This window comes from Erpetoichthys calabaricus, chromosome 7, assembly GCF_900747795.2.
Source record: "Erpetoichthys calabaricus chromosome 7, fErpCal1.3, whole genome shotgun sequence".
NCBI classification, from domain to species: Eukaryota; Metazoa; Chordata; class Cladistia; order Polypteriformes; family Polypteridae; genus Erpetoichthys; species Erpetoichthys calabaricus.
Window position 1 is genome coordinate 169,231,084 of NC_041400.2, and position 22,630 is coordinate 169,253,713.

The following is a 22,630-nucleotide window of genomic DNA, read 5'->3' on the forward strand; positions in this document are numbered from 1 at the left end:
CAATTCCACGTCCGACCAGGGGGCGTCAGGGTACACTAACTATCTTTCTCGATCCCTTACAGACCATTCTCGGGAAATCCCACAGGGTTCTGGCACCTTTGACGTCATTTCCGTTTCCTGCACCTTTGATGACGGCACTTGTAGTCCCACGTCTGATGATGTCACTTCTGGTCCCCGCCTCTGATGACGTTACTACCGGCTCCACTTCTGATGACATCACTTTTGCTTCCAGCACCGATGACATCATTTCCTACACTGGCCTTTAAAGCCACCATTTTGACTATGTACTACAGTTCTGTTTTGGACTCAATTGTGTGAACAACTCACTATCTTTAAAAATACCTTTTTGCAGCCAAGGAATATTATATGGGTGGCTGCCCCAAACCTTTATGATGTCTTATTGTCATTCTTGTGACACCAGTTATTATGTTGTATTATACCATGAATTCAAATGGACTAATAATAATAATAATAATAATAGTCACATTTACATAAGCGCTTTCTCACTACTCAAAGCACTTCAGCCACCACTAATGTGTAGCATCCACCTGAGTGATGCGACAGCATCCATTTTTGCACCAGTGCACTCACCACACATTAGCTATTAGGTGGTGAAGCGGCAAGAGAGATAGCCAATTACAAACAGTGGATGATTAGGGGGTCAGAATAACTAGGTTATGCTGGGTAGTTTTAGCCTGGATAATGGGATACATTTTGCTGTTTATGAAGGATGACCTCGGTTTTATGTCTCATTTTTACAGCACAGGGTACCAACCACTTGGGCACTGGAATCCACATTCAGACCACATGGTAAGCTCCCCCTCCTGGCCTCACCAACACCTCTTCCATTTGATAAAATGTCACATGAAATAGATAGTGATCAAAAAAAAGAGGGAGTTTATGGCATGGTATGTAGGTGGGTATGAAATTGCTCAAACACAGGAAGCAAAGGGTCATGGTGTAAGGAATTTTTTCAGAATTAGGAGATGTTAAAGGAATCAGTGCTAGGGCTGCTGCTCTGTTTAATATACATTCATCAGCTAGACAAGAATATAATCAATAAGCTGGTTAATTTTGCAGATGATACCAAGCTAGATGGAATCGCAGATAAACTAGAATGAGCCAAATCATTAGAGAGCAACTTGAACATCATACAGACTTGGGCAGATTTCTGGAGGAAGAAATTTAATGTAAGTAAATCTAAATATAAACATGAAAGAAGTAGTAATGTTACAAGTTAATATACAAAGAAGGGTCTGAAACTTGAAAGTACTCCTTAAGAGAAGGACCTAGGAGCTGTAATGAAGACGTCACACATCACTATCAGCTGTCAAGCCTAACAATAGCAGATAACAATCCCGGAATGCCAGCACCCATAACACAACAAAGTAGCACTCACAAAAATGTGCATCATATTTCACTGCTCTGACAGCGAACCAGCAGATAAACCTTTGAGGAAAAACTGAGAGATGTGAAAAAGAAAACAAAACCAAAACAAAAAAAAAGAGGTTTGAGAAATAGGAATTATATTGAACATCCGAGAGACAATAATCAAGATCTACAAATTAAGAAGTTGAAACGGATAGTAAATAACAAATAAAGTTAGTACTAGGCTTTTCGAGAGACTAGTTACTCGCAGATCGGATAAGCAAATGAGGTCTAGCTGTCCTTTCATCCTGTTGTCAATTATTCATAGGTCATGACCTCTGAGGCCATGCCCCTGGAAATGTGGGAAGGTGGACCTAATAATGGGAATTCAAAATGGCGGAAGAAGTTGCAAAACACAACACAAACTACTACTAACTAATCCACATAAAACGAAATCATGACATTAACAATATTAAAAACACATGGGAACAAATATAAATGTTACCAACAAATTCCTCAACCTTCAAAACTCTAGGAAATATACTTAAATAGTATTTAAAGGCATTGATTGGAACAGTTGTAAAACAATTAAATACATATAAGTCATAAACATAGGGATATGGGTGATGGTTGGTGGTATGTGGATTATGCGATAACAGCGGCATGAGATTTTTTCGTGAACATTTTTGGTAATGTTTGCTCTTGCCCAGGAGTCATCACTATTGGGTCATGTTAAATGAGACATTACATCTTTGTTTTTCTGTAAAATCATGGAATTATAATTTTTTCTTGGCCATCACTACAAAACGCATTGGGTAAGAAACATATATTTCTTTAAGAAGTTGAGGTTTGTTATAAAGATTTTAATAATAAATTACTGAAGAAAGCTTTTTTACTGTTTTGGTCAAAACTATACTTTGCCATTATCTGGTGGTGTTTGTAACACACTGGTCCTTAGCGCAGAAACACCAATGATAATAATAAAGAATTATTTATTAGTTGCATTATTTTTAGCTAATCTGATATACACATTTATTAAATTAAATCAGGGCATATTATAACAAATTGCTGGTGTACAAAGGGGACACCCAGTCAATTACAGGATGACAGAAAAGCAACTCCATGAAGCAATGAACATCTCTCCTTTAATCAAGGTATTTATATCTCAACAGCATGTATCATAGCACACAAAAGATTTTTAAAAACAAATCATAAAGAATATGAGAAACAAGCAGCCTCATTTTAGAAATGCTGATTTGTATATCTACCAAAAACACTTCATGAACATTTTCTTCAGTATATAATTTAAATATAATCTTCCTTCTACTCTCCACTCATTCATTTACAAAACAGGCTTAATCCATTTATAGGCAAGAAAAGGGCATTGTCTGCCCTGCAGCATTACAGGCAAAAGAATAACCCCATGAGCGTTAGTCAGTCAGTGACTCTCACAAACCCTGCATTTGAAAAGAGAGGGCAACGCTGACGACTTAGAAAAGCCCACCAGAAACATGGAGAACATATAAACTCCACACAGACACTAACCAGATTCTGGGATTCGTGTTCAGTCTCCTGAAACTTAAAAGAAGAAGTGCTAACTACCACCCCACTAGTTATGTAATTAAAAACATCTGAGATATCTTTTTAATTTTTTTTTGCATACATACTGTAAAAGAAAATCCTGGCAACTTTTATGCAAGCTTTTTCCTTCCAGTAGGCCTCTCCCTCTCACACACATACACACACCTGCCTTCTCACAGGCGCTCAATACTGATCTCACAGTATCAATTCAGAGTTGACAGTGATCACGTTTCGCTCGGCTAAGTGTATGTGTTTTATTTTATTTCACCTGGAGCAAAAGTTTAATGAGTGGTTTGATTTTTCCATGACCTCTGCCTGAGGGTCTACAGCTGAGACCTCAATTTACATGGTACTGAGAAGTCTGTTCTGCAAGAAAGGTGAAGAATTTGGTAGACTGTGGGCAATTCCCACTGTTACATGGCTTATTTAGGTACTAGAACTGACTCTGTCTCTACCTTTTAATCTTTTACTGTTCATTTGAGATTTATCTGACAATTAAACAAAATAAAAATAAGAAATGTACTGAAATTGTGTATGTATGCAGGGCTTTGACAGTTCATGGAGAGCTAGCCAAACCATGGCCCCAAACTCCAAAAGCTGGTTAGGACATGGATGAAAGGATTTTATAGTTCTGTTTCATAATCACAAATTGAGATATGCTCTCTCATAAATCCTCATTTTTAGCATACACTAAGGGGCTTTGCCCCCTGCTTGCTTAGCTCACCAAACCCCCCCTCACCCCCCCAGCCTACACGACACGCCAACCACTTCACGTCTCTGCCACAAACAACAAATCTTTAAATTCTCGCGGATACACCTCTTCATTGGGAAGAAACACTACTTTTCCCTGATGACAACATGAATTAGGCAATCTACAAGTCTCCGACTTAAAGTTTAAATCCGAACAATATATTCGCTGTTCCGTTTCATTTCATCGAGTAATATTTCTGTTTATCGCTAATGCGATCTTTACTATCATTTTTTGAGACTTTTGAATTTTAGTACCCTAAGTTCTTGTCTATAAGCCGCGGCTTATCTAAGGAAAAAAGTTGTGAAAATGAAAAAATAGAATATCGGCTTATACATAAGTCTGGTTTATACAGTAATCCCTCCTCCATCGCGGGGGTTGCGTTCCAGAGCCACCCGCGAAATAAGAAAATCCGCGAAGTAGAAACCATATGTTTATATGGTTATTTTTATATTGTCATGCTTGGGTCACAGATTTGCGCAGAAACACAGGAGGTTGTAGAGAGACAGGAACGTTATTCAAACACTGCAAACAAACATTTGTCTCTTTTTCAAAAGTTTAAACTGTGCTCCATGACAAGACAGAGATGACAGTTCTGTCTCACAATTAAAAGAGTGCAAACATATCTTCCTCTTCAAAGGTGTGTGTGTCAGGACCACAGAATGTCACATAGATAGAGAAAACAATCTCTAGCAAACAAATCAATGGTGCTGTTTGGCTTTTAGGTATGCGAAGCACCGCGGCACAAAGCTGTTGAAGGCGGCAGCTCACACCCCCTCCGTCAGGAGCAGGAAGAGAGAGAGAGAGAGAGAGAGAGAGAGTGAGAGACAGAGTTTGTTTTTCAGTCAAAAATCAATACGTGCCCTTCGAGCTTTTAAGTATGCGAAGCACTGTGCAGCATGTCTTTTCAGGAATCAGCTTTACAAAAGATAGCAACGTGAAGATAATCTTTCAGCATTTTTAGACGAGCGTCCGTATCGTCTAGGTGTGCGAACAGCCCCCCTGCTCAATCCCCATACGTCAGGATGACAGATAGTCAGCGCAAGAGTGAGAGAAAAGTAAGCAATCTAGCTTCTCAGCCATCTGCCAATAGCGTCCCTTGTATGAAATCAACTGGGCAAACCAACTGAGGAAGCATGTACAGTACCAGAAATTAAAAGACCCATTGTCCGCAGAAATCCGCGAACCAGCAAAAAATCCGCGATATATATTTAAATATGCTTACATATAAAATCACAATTTAAATGACCGCTACGCGCGCGTGTTGACTCGGCGATGCCCAGAACAGAAAGAACGCGCTCCGGCCGCTCCAACCGCGCCATGCGGGGAGTGAGAGAGACGCCAATATCTCACACTCTCTCCCCCCCTTAAAGAAATTAAATGGGTGCGAGTGAGACCACTGACCTCCCTCCCTTCTATTAGTTATAGGTTATAGTACGTTCGGCTTATCCATGAGTCCGGCTTATCTATGATACGATTTTATTTTAAAAATTCGTCTGATTTTTGGTCTCCGGCTTATATATGTCCGGCTTATAGACAAGAACCTAGGGTACTTTCATTATCTCTAACATGCTCTGCATGTTTATCACACCAACGTTTTTGAATTCTTTATGACGTTCTACTTTGTCATCTGCTCTTCAACTTTTATTTCCGAAACCTGGGTGTAGTTAAATCTCTTGGCACAAAGTCTCATCTCACGAGACGTGAAAGTATCTCTCTGAAAATGTCACGTCTTGTCCCAGGTTAAACAATCTCGTCTTGTCCCAGGGTTTATTATTATAATAGAGAAATATGTCTATATATTCATATATTATGAATGCAAAAAGCAACAAGTGATTAACAGCAACTCAAAACTAAATCTTTTTGGTAACAATCTACAACTGGAGCCTTAAGCGTTTTTCTTAGGGCATAGTCATTTATTGCCATGAAAACCAACACAGCCTTCGTTCATTATTTACTGATAACCGATTAATCAGTCTCCATTTTCAAGTGTTGTCAGTGTTTTAAAAGTTTTAAAAAGATCAAACAAACCTTCACACAAGGCCTTGTTACTAGTCGACACCTAACTTGCACCAACTTTCAGTTTTCGCTGCTTTTTTGTGCTTGACGGAGCAGCATTATAAAAAAAGAAACATTCAGATTGCCAGTGCTATCCACTTAATTCTTCTAAAATGACATCATGTCAAGATATGAAAGACCCTAAAGTCCTACTGTCTACCACACTACTTGGTCACTTATTCCAAGTGTCTTTGATTCTGTGTGTGAAGAAAAAATTCCTAACATTTGTGAGAAATTTACCCTTAAGAAGATTCCAACTCTGTCACCATGTTCTTGATGAACTAATTTTAAAGTCTCAATCCACTGGACTAATTCCCTTCATAATTTTTCAAACACTTTAATCATGTCACCTCTTAATCTTCTTTTGATTAAACTAAAAAGGCTCAGCTCTTTTAATCTTTCTTCATAATTCATCCCCTGTAGCCCTGGAATCAGCCTAGTTGCTCTTCTCTGGACTTTTTCCAGCACTGCTATGTCATTTTTGTGGCCTGCACACAACACAGTACTCCAGATGAGGCCTCACCAGTGTGTTATAAAGCTTGTGCAGAACCTCCTTGGATTTGTACTCCACACATCAGGGTGCTATATAACCTGACATTCTGTTAGGCTTCTTAATGGCTTCTGAACACTATCTGGTATTTGATAGCGTCCAGTAAACTTCGACTCCTACATCATAAGATATACGTTCGATTTTCAGACATCCCATTGTGTATTCAAACCTAACATCTTTACTTCCTATGTGTAATTCTTTACATTTGCCAAACATAAATAGAGTTTAGAAAAGGTGATTTCAAATTAAAAGTCTACTGATAGCTAACAATTTTCTTACAACATTGCATCATTTTCTAATATTAGATTAATATGTGTAAAATACAGTACTATCCACTATATAAATTATTCTTTACAATGCATGCACGCCGTACTACAGGAGTTTACTTTCTATATGGAAACACATACACTTATTACTAAAATGCTTTATAAAGTGACATGTGTACATACTAAAGGTGTATGCTGAATACTGAAATGAATGCACTATTCTGTACAAATGTTGAAATGTACGCTGCCCACCAGAAGTATATATTCTGTAGTTAAAGGTCTGCTCTGTATATGAAATGCATTTCCAAATGCAGTGTGTGTGTTTCACTATACACAAGAATGCTTTTCTGTTCAGTTCTGTACGCTGTATGTCCCAGCAAAAACTCACACAGTGGCCCCCTGTCGGCAGACCACGGCCACTATGGTCTTGGGAAAACCCAGTTAAATACTGTACTGACCCAATGTGGGGGCTACTACTTAGTGAGCTCCCCATGTTGCCCAAAATGGGTTAAGTTAAAATGGGCTGACACAGTGATGGTTTGGTAACTCTGGCCGATGTCCTCTCTAACATAATTTGTTCCCCACTTTTCAAAGTTGTTGCAAAGTAAGTAACGCAGGAAATTAGTATTTTCAGTGGCTTTTAGATTTTGACTGTAGAAGTATACAGATGACTGGTACAAATAAATGCATAGTCATTTTGTGTTTTGTAGGAATAGTTTAAATCCACATTAATATTGTTTTTTAATTCCTGTTCTAATTAATTAATGAATTGTAAATCTTCATAGTTTGACAAAATTCCATTGATAAAAAAACAATGAAACTCTAAAAAAAAACAAAGTTTCAAGGACAGGACCAGTAAAGGCTTGGGCATTGGTAGCAATGCTGCCCCACAATTAGGAGACCAGGGTTCATGTCTCAGGGCCTCCCTTTGTGGAGTGCGCATGTTTTCTCATGTCCATGCTGGTTTCCTCCAGGCGCTGTGGTTTAGTCCCGCAATCCAAAATCATGCAGGTTAGGTGGAATGGGGGCGTGAAATTGGGCCTATACTGTGTGTGTGTTCATTCTGTGGTGGGCTGGTGCCCTGTCCAGGGGTTTGTTCCTGTCTGTGCCCATTGCTTGCTGGGATAGACTGTAGGTGCCCAGGAAGATGGTATACAGTTGAATTCAAATGTTTAGATACACTTCAAGAGAATTCTTTAAAACTCACTTTATAACCTTCCACAGATTTTATATTAACAAACTATAAATTTGGGATATCATTTAAAACGTTACTTTGTGCAGGGGAAACGTCATTTTTTCCAACAATGTTCAAAGACAGAGTATTTCACTTTTTATTAACTATATCACAATTGTAATGGGTCACACATTTACATACGCTTTGTTAACTGGGCCTTTAAACAGCTTGGAAAATTCCAGAAAATGATGTCAAGTCTTTAGGCAATTAGATGATTAGCTTCTAATAGCCAATTAGCCTAACTGGAGTCAACATGTGGATGGATGTTAAGGCCTACCATCAAACTCACGGCCTCTTTGCTTGACATAATGGGGAAAATCAAAAGAAATCAGCCAAGACCTCAGAAAAAAAACTTTGGACCTCCACAAATCTGGTTCATCCTGAGGAACAATTTCCAAACGCCTGATAGTTCCATGTTCATCTGTACAAACAATAATATGTAAGTATATACACTATGGGACCACACAACCGTCATACCGCACAGGAATGAGACGCATTCTGTCTCCTTGAGAAGAACGTACTTTGGCAGGAAAAGTGCAAAATCAATCCCAGAACAACAGCAAAGGACCTTGTGAAGATGCTGTAGGACACAGGTAGACAAGTATCCATATCCACACTAAAACAAGTCCTATATCGACATCACCTGAAAGGCTGCACAACAAGAAAAAGCCACTGCTCCAAAGCCACCATAAAAAAGCCAGACTGCAGTTTGCAAAGGCACATGGGGACAAAGATCTTACCTTCCAGAGAAATGTCCTCTGGTCTGATAAATCCAAAATTAAACTGTTTGGCCAAAATAACCATTGTTATTTTACGAGAAAAAAGGGGGAGGCCAACAAGCCAAAGAACACCATCACAACCATCAGGCATGGAGGTGGGAGCATCATGTTGTTTTGTTGGTGCTTTGCTGGAGGAGGGACTGGTGCACTTTTATAAAGCAGATGGCATCATAAGGAAGGAAAATTATGTCGATACACTCTGTAGCAACATCTCTAGAACTCAGCAAGGAAGATGAAGCTCAGTTGCAAATGAGACTTCTTAATGGGCAATGACCCCAAGCATACCACCAACGTTGTGGCAAAACAGCTTAAGGACAACAAGGCCAAGGTATTGGAGTGGCCATCACAAAGCCCTGACCTCAATCTGCTAGAAAATTTGTGGGCAGAACTGACAGAGCCTGTCAGAGCAAAGAAGCCTACGAACCTGTCCCAGTTACACCAGTTCTTTCTGGGGGAGGAATGGACCAACATTCCAGCAACTTATGCTAAGAAGCTTGTGGAAGGTGACCCAAAACGTTTGGCTCAAGTTAAACAATTTAAAGACAATGTTACTAAATATTAACAAAATGGATGTAAACTTATGACCCACTGGAATTAAAAAGTGAAATAATCTGAGGTCTGTGAACATTGTTGGAATAAATGACTTTAGTCAAAAGTAGATGTTTTAAACAATGTGACAAATTTATAGTTTGTTAGTATAAAATCCATGGAGGGGTTATGTGGTGAGTTTTAAAGGATTCAGCCCGTGTATGGAAACATCTGACTTCAACTATGGAAAATGGATGGATGGCCTATTAAGGTATGCACTTTTTTCAGCTTTGTGACCAAATTTGGGCTTCCTCTCTGTTTGCCCACACTGGGCCAGCGTTTTGGTGCCAATGTTGTGTGTAAATCCCAATCAGGCCGTTGTTGGCTGCCCACATAGGACCAATATGTTTGCTGGGTCATATCAGAAAGAAATCATTTCTAAGCCATGCCTCATAGTGAAACGTCTCTCTAAGATGTCAATGTGGCAAGCCCAAGCACAACAGAGTGTAATTGTAGACTGCAGTACCTACAAGGTCAGTCATGTAATGCCCCAATATCACGGAACGCCCTCAACGTCAGTCATGTAACACCCATCACATTAACATTAGGGCCCCATTACACTATGGTTAAGATTAGGGTTGTAGGAGAGTTATCTGAGTCAAAGGGCGTTTTGTGACTGACATTGTGGGCATTACCTGATCTATGTTATAGGTATTGCAAGCTGCAGCTAGACCCTTCTCAGCCCAAGAACACACAAGAGACCTACCAACAGTAAGTGCAAAACCGTCAGAACACATTCAAATCCATCCATGTTCTCAAATATAACCCTCCATCCACCCAGTTTTAAACCAATATAATCGAATTCAAGATTTATTGAGAAGCTGAAGCCGATCCCAGCAATATGGTGCTGAAGACAGAAATGAAGCCTGGAGGAGGCGACAGGCCCTCACGTGATAACGCAATTCATTTCATTTAACACGCTCGTATGTGGCTGTAAAATCGGGGTAATAAAGTGTTCTATCAAACAAATAAAACAATTCAACACCCAGCCACTCTTTTGCCCCTTTACCCACTTCAGAGTGGTGGCTAGCCGATCACCCTAGCATGCAGAAAACAAGTCCTATAAACGACGCTCAAGTTCGGGTTCTTTACTTGTGTTCGGCTGCTTCAAAGTGGGCTGCTGATCTCTGAAGTACTCAGGACATTTTTTTCCCCAAAGCAGGATGAAATAGATGGGCCTCTTATTCTTTAACTGTACTGGCTGAGGAAGTGAGATTCTCGTAATTTCTTAAATTACGTTATTCGAAATGCACCTGCTGTGGCGCTTAAAAAGGTACACCGTGATTTATTATTTATCTGGGCATCAAGACCCTCAAAGCATTCAAAAGCTCATGTCTTTCCTATTACAGCATTCACATCTCCGTCGCTCCTGGCAATTTGTAGCATTTATTGAGCTCTCTAGTCACTAAAAACCTACACGGAAAAGAAATATTTTTGTGAGGCAAAGGCGACACCGTTAATAACAGAATCAGCGAGGGAGAAATTTCTCTTTATATGATAATGGACTTCATGTGCCTTGATATCGTCACAGCCACGTCATTTTTTGGCAAAAAGACAAGATAGCCTATCGGAACGGGACTCTTATGAATGAGTTTCTTTTGCAGCTGTGCGCTGCTTTAAAAAGCTCAACTCCTCCGAGTCTATTAAAAAAAAAAGGGACGCACTGAAGAAACCAAACCTTCAGGATCTTCTCACGGTCACCGTCGCAATGTCTGTTGCTTTTAGGGTTCACTTTTATTTCTTCTTGATCTGCCTGTCAGCTCTCAGGGGTGAAAGCAGATACTTAGAGGTGAGAAACTGCATGCGAACGTCGTGTTTGATTCTATCAATTTTTCCTTTATTGCTTTATTACATTATCTTTGCATCCAGAACTCAGATGATAATATTCCACTCTGACATTCCCTGGCTGCATATTTAACCCGATTCAAAATACTCGTTTTGGTGTATAAAGAAATAATTTCTATACTTTGTTTTAACCAAGCTCCAAAATGCCGGATTTCCAGAAAACTAATCTTCATGTTCGTCGTAAGTTATATCTGTTCAAGTTCATTTTAATGTTGAGAAGAAAAAATAATGTTAAAATGTATCCTGTGTAAATGAGTGCGCAGTTTCGAATGGGGCTGATTTTTACACTCTAACAGAAAAGCCACTTCTGTGACCGACTTGCGTCCCGTCTCGGGTTTGTTCTTCAATTGCACCTGATGCTGCCGGGATGTTGGAATAAACGCTGCCTGTCCGCGACATCATAGCTGACAAAATGTGTGCTTGATTCAAAATGATCCTGTAATATTTCTGTACTTTACACTTCAGTTATATTAGCGGAGCGGAGTCTTGTGCAGTGCCAACTGCCGGCGCTCCGCTCATTTTCACGGGGCTGGGATATCCGATGGGCATCTTCTTAAAAATCATTACGGAATATGAAAAATAAACTTTATGTTACATTTTGATTTACTAATCAAGAGTCCAGAAGTATTCAATTACAAACAACTGAAATATTGTTTTACGTTTTAGGATAACGAGATTTCTCAAGATGGTATATTCTCACTTCTTAACTCTGAAATTAAAAGAGAATTGTCGGAAGACATTATATATCGACGGCCTCTCAGTAAGTATGGCTTTACCATATCATCATTTTTGGTATTTAAAACGTTTTATGCCACCTTTATGACATCATTTTTTTGATCTTAACGACTTTGTCTTTGACAATGTTTTGTGACGCTACAAATTCATATATGCAATGGACTTTAAAATACTACTGAGGGTCTCTCACTGCTTATTACTTGGTATTTTTTTTTTGTTTCTAAACTTTTTCCCTTTCATAACATGGTTAAAAATAAGTATGGGCAAGAAACTTGCATTCCACACCCATGCTAGAAGCTTTAAATAAATATTTCCTTGTTTATGAGTTGAATGAGTGAGGGAAAACACAAAAAATAAAAAACAATATGTGCTTTTAAGAAATGTAAAATTAGCTTAGGTGAATTAATATTGTCTGCCTACACTCTTGAAAATGCTGCTTCTTTACTAGCATTTTATGGTTCTTTACTGGGTTCCTTGTAGCATCACAGGGTGAACAAGCACCATTTCATTATTGAAGGCTTCTTCACATATGAAGTTGGTTCTTTATGCTTTCAAAATCTTCCTAATATGTCAAAAATGCTGAAATCTTTACTGCATGGAATGAACTAACCCTGTTATTGGAGTCTTTTTAAAATCATGACTGTTGGTGTTCACAAATCTGTTACCATCCATTCACGGTTATTTACTGTATGGAACATGTAACTGATCAAAATCAATAGATGGTTCTGTTTGGCACCTTCACGTGGATGGGTCTTTTGGGAACGCATCCCTCTGAAGAACCGCTCCGGCGCTTTTATTTTTAAGACTGTACAGAATGGTTCATTAATGGTTTTTTGCTTGGTTTTGTAATTCTTCACAGAAAGATTGCTTGACAACGCGGCATTTCATTCTGGGAAGGGCTCTTTGCACATCTGGTTGGTTCTTTGGGTTTTGAAAAGGCACCTAATATGTGGACAAAACAGAAATCTTTAATGTATAATACACTCTTAAAATAAAGGTGTCAGAGTGGTTCTTCAGAGCAATGCAGTAGGGAAACTGTTTTAGGGTCCCAAAAGACCCATCTGCGGGAAGGTTCCAGAAAGAGCCTTTATCTATTTAGATCTGTGACAGACTCCATACAGTAAACAACCACAAATAGATGGTAACAGATCTGTGACCTGTAAATGGGTTCCTGACTTTAAAAGGGCTCTTGCTACAAACAATAAAACAGGGTAAGTTCAGGTTTTCTTAAATTGTTAGTGTCCTACAAGGTAGAATACCATGCATTAAATATTTCATTTTTTTATTAGAAGAAATTTCAAAAAACAAACCACCAACTTCATATGCAAAAACCCTTCCCAAAATGAAATGGTGCTTGATCAAGCAAAGGTCCAACAAGGAACCACACAACCCAGTAAAGAGCCATGAAGTGCCATTAAAGAACCTTTGTTTTTTAAGAATGCAGGCTACCTAACAGGATACGACAGATCATGAAAACCTGAACTTTGCTGATGTTGTTTTAGGCAGCACGAGTCCATTTAAAGTCAGGAACCAATCTGAAAATCTGTTATCATCTAAGCTTGGCTATTTACAGTATGGAGCCTGTTATGGACAGAAATACAGTAAATACTGGAACCTTCATGTGAATGGGTCTTTTGGGAACAATTTACGGCACTGCTTTGAAGAGCCACTTTGACAGCTTTATTTTTAAGAGTGCATCCTGCAAAGAAATAGACTGACGTTTAAATGCAAACATATTAGTTATCTTTTTCCAGCTGTCAAGGACAGACTTTTGTCTTATTTCTCTTGCCAAGCAGCAAATGGTAAGACAGCAAAAAAATGTCAAATAGATCGAGTGCCACTTGAGTCTCACCGCTGCCATGCCAGGCAGTTTTTGTGAATAGATTTGTAGTCACTGCAGGCATTTGTTTCATGCCGTAACAGTAAGGGCTTCATTAGTTAAATAAATCATTCCTGTTAAAATATGATTTACTAATATTCAAATTTCAATTCAGTTCAATCATATTCATTTTTTAAGTTAGCATAATTAACTTTACTTGTAATGTTGTTGTGTAAAAATTATAACATATTAAAAAACAGCATATTTGTCTACATTCTTAAAAATAATGGCTATAAACTGGTTCTTTACTGGGTTGTCTGGTCAAAGAATTGTAAATCCCAGGATGGGTTATGTATGAAATTCGTCCTTTTTGTTCTGAAAAAGTTCCTAATATGTGAGCAAAGCAGAAATCTATAATGTATAGTGGGTGACCTAGCAGGATACGAACAGATCAAGAAAACCTGAATGTAGTCCTGTGTGACAGGGTGAAGCAGAAGAACCGACTGGCATTTCACAAATATGTCATATGTCTATTGTGGCTTCTTTAATTATAGATAGATAGGTAGGCAGGTAGGTAAGAAAGGAGATAGATAGATAGATAGATAGATAGATAGATAGATAGATAGATAGATAGATAGATAGATAGATAGATAGATAGATAGATAGATAGATAGATAGATAGATAGATAGATAGATAGATAGATAGATAGATAAGAAAGGCACTATATACTAGATAGATAGATAAGAAAGGCACTATATACTAGATAGATAGATAGATAGATAGATAGATAGATAGATAGATAGATAGATAGATAGATAGATAGATAGATAGATAGATAGATAGATAGATAGATAGATAAGAAAGGCACTATATTCCAGATAGATAGATAGATAAGAAAGGCACTATATACCAGATAGATAGATAGATAGATAGATAAGAAAAGCACTATATACCAAATAGACAGATAGATAGATAGATAGATAGATAGATAGATAGATAGATAGATAGATAGATAGATAGATAGATAGATAGATAGATAGATAGATAGATAGATAGATAAGAAAGGCACTATATACCAGATAGATAGATAAGAAAGGCACTATATACCAGATAGATAGATAGATAGATAGATAGATAGATAGATAGATAGATAGATAGATAGATAGATAGATAGATAGATAGATAGATAGATAGATAGATAGATAAGAAAGGCACTATATACCAGATAGATAGATAGATAAGAAAAGCACTATATACCAAATAGATAGATAGATAGATAGATAGATAGATAGATAGATAGATAGATAGATAGATAGATAGATAGATAGATAGATAGATAGATAGATAGATAGATAGGTAAGAAAGGCACTATATACCAGATAGATAGATAGATAGATAGATAAGAAAGGCACTATATACCAGATAGATAGATAAGAAAGGCACTATATACCAGATAGATAGATAGATAGATAGATAGGTAAGAAAGGCACTATATACCAGATAGATAGATAGATAGATAAGAAAGGCACTATATTCCAGATAGATAAATAGATAAGAAAGGCACTATATACCAGATAGATAGATAGATAGATAGATAGATAGATAGATAGATAGATAGATAGATAGATAGATAGATAGATAGGTAAGAAAGGCACTAAATACCAGATAGATAGATAGATAGATAGATAGATAGATAGATAGATAGATAGATAGATAGATAGATAGATAGATAGATAGATAAGAAAGGCACTATATACCAGATAGATAGATAGATAAGAAAAGCACTATATACCAAATAGATAGATAGATAGATAGATAGATAGATAGATAGATAGATAGATAGATAGATAGATAGATAGATAGATAGATAGGTAAGAAAGGCACTATATACCAGATAGATAGATAGATAGATAGATAAGAAAGGCACTATATACCAGATAGATAGATAAGAAAGGCACTATATACCAGATAGATAGATAGATAGATAGATAGGTAAGAAAGGCACTATATACCAGATAGATAGATAGATAGATAAGAAAGGCACTATATTCCAGATAGATAAATAGATAAGAAAGGCACTATATACCAGATAGATAGATAGATAGATAGATAGATAGATAGATAGATAGATAGATAGATAGATAGATAGATAGATAGATAGGTAAGAAAGGCACTAAATACCAGATAGATAGATAGATAGATAGATAGATAGATAGATAGATAGATAGATAGATAGATAGATAGATAGATAGATAGATAGATAAGAAAGGCACTATATACCAGATAGATAGATAAGAAAGGCACTATATACCAGATAGATAGATAGATTGATAAGAAAGGCACTATATACCAGATAGATAGACAGATAAGAAAAGCACTATATACCAAATAGATAGATAGATAGATAGGTAAGAAAGGCACTATATACCAGATAGATAGATAGATAAGAAAGGCACTATATACCAGATAGATAGATAAGAAAGGCACTATATACCAGATAGATAGATAGATAGATAGGTAAGAAAGGCACTATATACCAGATAGATAGATAGATAGATAGATAGATAGATAGATAGATAGATAGATAGATAGATAGATAGATAGATAGATAGATAGATAAGAAAGGCACTATATACCAGATAGATAGATAGATAAGAAAAGCACTATATACCAAATAGATAGATAGATAGATAGATAGATAGATAGATAGATAGATAGATAGATAGATAGATAGATAGATAGATAGATAGATAGATAGATAGATAGATAGGTAAGAAAGGCACTATATACCAGATAGATAGATAGATAAGAAAGGCACTATATACCAGATAGATAGATAAGAAAGGCACTATATACCAGATAGATAGATAGATAGATAGATAGATAGATAGATAGATAGATAGATAGGTAAGAAAGGCACTATATACCAGATAGATAGATAGATAGATAAGAAAGGCACTATATACCAGATAGATAAATAGATAAGAAAGGCACTATATACCAGATAGATAGATAGGTAAGAAAGGCACTATATACCAGATAGATAGATAGATAGATAGATAAGAAAGGCACTATATACCAGATAGATAAATAGATAAGAAAGGCACTATATACCAGATAGATAGATAGATAGATAGATAGATAGATAGATAGATAGATAGATAGATAGATAGATAGATAGGTAAGAAAGGCACTATATACCAGATAGAGAGATAGATAAGAAAGGCACTATATACCAGATAGATAGATAAGAAAGGCACTATATACCAGATAGATAGATAGATAGAAAGATAGATAGATAGATAGATAGATAGATAGATAGATAGATAGATAGATAGATAGATAGATAGATAGATAGATAGATAGATAGATAGATAATAAAGGCACTATATACCAGATAGATAGATAAGAAAGGCACTATATACCAGATAGATAGATAGATAGATAGATAGATAGATAGATAGATAGATAGGTAAGAAAGGCACTATATACCAGATAGATAGATAGATAGATAGATAGATAGATAGATAGATAGATAGATAGATAGATAGATAGATAGATAGATAGATAGATAGATAGGCACTATATACCAGATAGATAGATAGATAGATAGATAGATAGATAGATAGATAGATAGATAGATAGATAGATAGATAGATAGATAAGAAAGGCACTATATACCAGATAGATAGATAAGAAAGGCACTATATACCATAGATAGATAGATTTGTTATTTCTGTATTGTGACAGAGTGATGAAGTAATATAACATTTTCCAGAGTTACTTAACCTTTTGATATTTTGTTTATTTGTCCAGTAAGACAAATAACATCCATTTTGTGCTCCCTTTTATTTCTCTTCATTGTAAGATGTGTAGCAAGCTCTAATATAATTTACTTTCATTCAAATTAAGAGTAATAACTTAACTAGTCCAAACCTGGTTTTAACAATACCAAGCTTACATGAGAAATGTGCTTGAATAAGGCAGACAGTACCTACTTTAGCTTTTGCTCTTATTTTCTGAAAGCCGGCACAGTCTTAGACACTGTATGCTATCAGCACAGTCTGAAGCATTGGGGTGCTAAGGGACACCCACCCACACTTGGCACCCTGCAGCCTTCATGACAGCTGTAACAAGGCAAGCTGACAGTTTCTATTCATTGTAACCATTGGAGGCATCCTTCGGTTAACCCTGAACTCAGAACACATGCCAAGAGAGTCCATCATACTACACAGCCAGTTGGTTTTTGTTATACAAGTTAAGAATAAACACAGAGAGCAACTTAAAGTATAAAATAAAGACAATGCAACAAATGATGTTTTTTCCCAAACTGAATCACATATATACTCTCCTTCTTATCTCCCACATCTCTTTTGCCATCACTTGTCTTCTTTTTTACCCTTTAATTTTACTGTCACATTCTCTCTTCTCCCGACTTCCAGAACCCCAAACTAAGTCACTTCTGAGTACAGCCTGGTAGTAACATCCAGATCAGATCTTTGACCTAGCAACCCAGAGGGCTCCCTCCTGACTCTCTCCCTAGCACCCTCAGGAATCCCTACTACTCCAAGAATTCCTTCCATTATAAGACCTAACATGCCATGAGAGTGCACCTTCCTTAATTTGGTAGTTTACTGCTCAGTTGATGTCATGAAGTACCTGAAAATGGAAGTCAGTTCTCACCTTCACAACATTTAGAGACAGATAGATACAGTAGATATACATGATGACACAGTAAGTAGCACTGCTTTATAAAACTGTGCTCAGATCAGGCTTGGAGTTTGTTTGCTCTCCCCACAAGTTCTTTTTTTTTTTTTTTTTGCTTGGTTTTCTGGTATTCCTGCCTCTTCCCAAACAAACGCTTGCCAGGTTGGTTGTTTCGTCTAAACTGTCCGGGCGGGTGTGCTTCCTACCTTGTGTCTGATGCTGCCATGACACCAACCAGCCCTTCCTTTGACATCATTGAATTAAGTGGGCTCTCTTGATTGATAGGTAGGTTTAAAGATATTAAAAGCAAAAGTAGCATCCAGCAAAGATTAGCTGCACAATGTGTTCTGAGAAACGCTTATCAGCTGTCACCTAGCCACTGAGTAATATGCTGTAATGATTCTTAATGATATAATTGCATGCCAAATATCATGTACCTAGTGTTTAACAAATTTTACTCACAAATTGAACTTAGAGAAGCATTTACATAAATACTTTCAAGCAGATTGTTTAATTAGGTGCATCATTCTCATTTTCGACTGACATCCATATGGCAAGACTCTAGTTAGCATCTAAAAGGGTTTCTATGGAACACAGTCATCTGAAATATTAATTGTAATAATCACCCTAGTTAAAATATATCTGTTCATCTATTTTCTTCATGGAGTTATGGAAAAGTGGAGCCAAACCTGATCATACTAGGCACGGGTGTAGCACAGAACTCTGGGCCCTATACATAAGTAGTCTTCCTCGGCTCGAAAACAAACTTTTCACTACAGGCTTCAAGGCCCCCCAAACTGTGGTCCCCGGGTAATCATTACCCTTTCTCCCCCCATTGCAACACCCATGTACTACGCTCAATAATCCTGAGCCAATTTCAAGTTGCACACCATATGAAAAGTACATCTTTGGGACGTGTAATGAAAGAATGCACACAGAAGAAGCTTGATGCGCAAACTCCAAACTAATAGTATTTAAACTGGAATTCAAACCACTGCCCCAAAGAAAATCCCAAAATTTTGTTTTAGCAAACTTAATAAGTAAAAATAAGTATAGTTTATCATTTTAGGCATTGGTTAAATATAATGCAGCCATACAGAACCTCTTGAACCACAGAATTTTGTTTCAGGAGAAAAATCTGAGAAGCAGGGGACAAAATACACTGTCTCAATTTTATTTACCGTATATACTCTCATATACAGTAAGTCAGGTCTTGAAACCCGAAAAATCGATCATAAAATCAGACCCCGACTTATACACCCGTTCAAAAATGTGACACTTAAATTTTATTTCTTTTTTACATCTTCTTGCCTCTTCCAATCTCGCACCAGTTTCTCAGACACATCGAATTTTGTTGCAGCAGCACAGTTACCAATTTCTTTCGTTACTTTAATGACGTTTAATTTAAAACCAGCTTCATATTTTCTTCTGATCGAATGCTCCATCGTAGATAAGGGATGCTCTTACAATAAAGGTGTATGAGGGTGTGAGATACAAAAAACACAAATCAGTGCAAACGTCACTTTGGAACAGCGCTTACTTTCTCAGGTGGGCGTTAGCATATCATAATCCCTTGTACCAATAGCATGAGTTTTCCGCATTCGACTTATACAACTGACATTATAAAATACTAGTAACGGCACACTGCACGATAACGATCAATCTACTCTGCACCCACCTACACCTGCTCAATCAGGAACCAATTAACCTAAACATTAATGTCTTTGGTATGAAAAATGGAGAAACATTCCGTATGGAAGACATGCAGCTCCACACAGGTACCAATCAGGCATTGGATTTGAAACCCACACTCTGATGCTGTGAATCAAAAATTTTAAGAACTGAACCTCCACACAGTCTTTAAAGTGTAGCCTGACTTTTTTAAGGGTAAGTTCTGTATTTTTCAACTCAAAAGTTATTTCTTCACATTTGCCACACGACATTGTGTTGTAAAGGTAAGTCAGTCAGTCATTGTCCAACCCGCTATATCCTAACACAGGGTCACGGGGGTCTGCTGGAGCCAATCCCAGCCAGCACAGGGCGCAAGGAAAGAACAAATCCCAGGGTGGGGCACCAGCCCACCACAGGGCACACACCAAGCACAATTTAGGATCGCCAATGCACCTAACCTGCATGTCTTTGGACTGTGGGAGGAAACCAAAGCACCCAGAGGAAACCCACACAGACACGGGGAGAACATGCAAACTCCATGCAAAGAGGACCCGGGAAGCGAACCCAGGTCTCCTTACTGCAAGGCAGCAGCACTACCACTGTGCCACCGTGCTGCCCCTGTAAAGGTAAGTGATTTCTATAAATTAAAAAAAAATACACAGCCCATCCTAGCATTTTCTTACTAACTAGCCACTGTACCTGCTGCAGACAGGTAACAGAATAATTAAAAAATATGTGTGCCTTCAGTGCCTTTCCTCTTGTCTGAGTGTGTGTGAATGCCTCTTCACCAGTGTTCCTTCTGCAGAGTGGCAATCTCTATTTCATTATTTGCGAAGTGAATTTCTCACCTTCTCTCTGGTTTTCTACTTGCCATCTATGGAAGAGACTCTCTCTGTGTGGCTCCTACGCCTTTACTCCTCCTCATGCGTCTCACACTCACACTTCCTCTTTCATCACGTCACCAAAGTCAAACTGACCAATCAACTTGCACAGAGAGACTGGACACACAGACCTTAGCATTTTCTTATCTAGTAGACAGATAGATTAACACACGGATGAATGTAACACTGAAGCAGCAGCTCTGCTTTAACATTCAGTGTCATTTGCATTCGTGTCTGCATTGCACTAATCGTCAATATTTGGATACAATTAAAGGAGTAAACTTCACAGGAAACGGTGAATTGAAATAAAGATAATAAAAGAAAGTTACCCTTTAAAGATATGGAGAAAAATATACATTTCTGAATTTTGTTTACTGCATTTCTGAATGAAAAATAAGAGAAGAAAAAGACTAATTAAACAAAACATTTAGAGGTAAGGCTGAACCATTTATTTGTGAAACTGGTTGGAATAAAAACCCACAGGCTCAGTGGTGTGCCAAGACTGGAGTTGGGAACCCCTGTTCTAGAGCAGTGGTTCTCAAACTCAGTCCTGAAAACCCCCAGAGGCTTAAGGTTTCCAGAGTCACTTTATCGCTAATTCATCTCATTTAATTATCCATCCATCCATCCATTGTCTCCCGCTTATCCGAGGTCGGGTCGCGGGGGCAGCAGCTTGAGCAGAGATGCCCAGACTTCCCTCTCCCCGGCCACTTCTTCTAGCTCTTCCGGGAGAATCCCAAGGCGTTCCCAGAGCAGCCGGGAGACATAGTCCCTCCAACGTGTCCTGGGTCTTCCCCGGGGCCTCCTCCCGGTTAGACGTGCCCGGAACACCTCACCAGGGAGGTGTCCAGGAGGCATCCTGATCAGATGCCCGAGCCACCTCATCTGACTCCTCTCGATGCGGAGGAGCAGTGGCTCTACTCTGAGCCCCTCCCAAAAGACTGAGCTTCTCACCCTATCTTTAAGTGAAAGCCCAGACACCCTGCGGAGGAAAATCTCATTTCAGCCGCTTGTATTCGCGATCTCGTTCTTTCGGTCACTACCCATAGCTCATGACCATAGGTGAGGGTAGGAACATAGATCGACTGGTAAATTGAGAGCTTCGCCTTGCGGCTCAGCTCCTTTTTCACCATGACAGACCGATGCAGCGCCCGCATTACTGCGGATGCCGCACCGATCCGCCTGTCGATCTCACGCTCCATTCTTCCCTCACTCGTGAACAAGACCCCGAGATACTTGAACTCCTCCACTTGGGGCAGGATCTCGCAGCATTCAGAAAAACATATACATTTATGAGACATTAACTGCATAGGTTTACTCTGCTCTTCTCAGCTTTACTTTGACATCCCAAAGATGTGCCGATTCATTTGAATGTGCCGATTAGTTTGAATGGCAAATGTAGTGGGCTGGCATTCATTTCCATGGTTGTTTTCTGACTTGTGGTCGAAGCTGACAGGATAGGCTGTGTTGACCTGTGACTTTGTTTTGGATTCAGAGAGTCTGATAATAGCTGGCATTGACTGAAATTGTCATTTATACTGGTACCAAACGCTCCAATGAGCTTCAACCTACGATATTTTGCTATAATGAGCTGCCGATAGTAGTTGGATTACTAAATTCAATTAATTTTAAAGTACTCTGATTGCTGTCTTGTATTTGTACAAATTGAGACTAAGCTCAGTAAGCACCATGGAAAGCAACTCTTCTATGCCCACTATGTCAGAGTGTGTTTTTCTTCCATAATTTGTTCCCAATTTAGGGAATGAGATATTGTAATGAGCAGGACCCAATCAGGGGAG

At 38.2% G+C, this 22,630-nt stretch overlaps 1 protein-coding gene across 1 annotated transcript in view; it reads left to right on the plus strand.

Moving 5' to 3' along the window:
• The first annotated feature begins 10,597 nt into the window (after nucleotides 1-10,597).
• crhbp (corticotropin releasing hormone binding protein) overlaps nucleotides 10,598-22,630 on the plus strand; it is a 48,071-nt gene continuing 36,038 nt past the window's right edge. Inside the window, exons 1-2 of the mRNA XM_028806017.2 lie at nucleotides 10,598-10,961; nucleotides 11,684-11,777. Of these exons, the coding sequence (XP_028661850.1) occupies nucleotides 10,881-10,961; nucleotides 11,684-11,777 (175 nt within the window). The 5' untranslated portion in view covers nucleotides 10,598-10,880. The remainder of the gene's footprint in view (nucleotides 10,962-11,683; nucleotides 11,778-22,630) is intronic.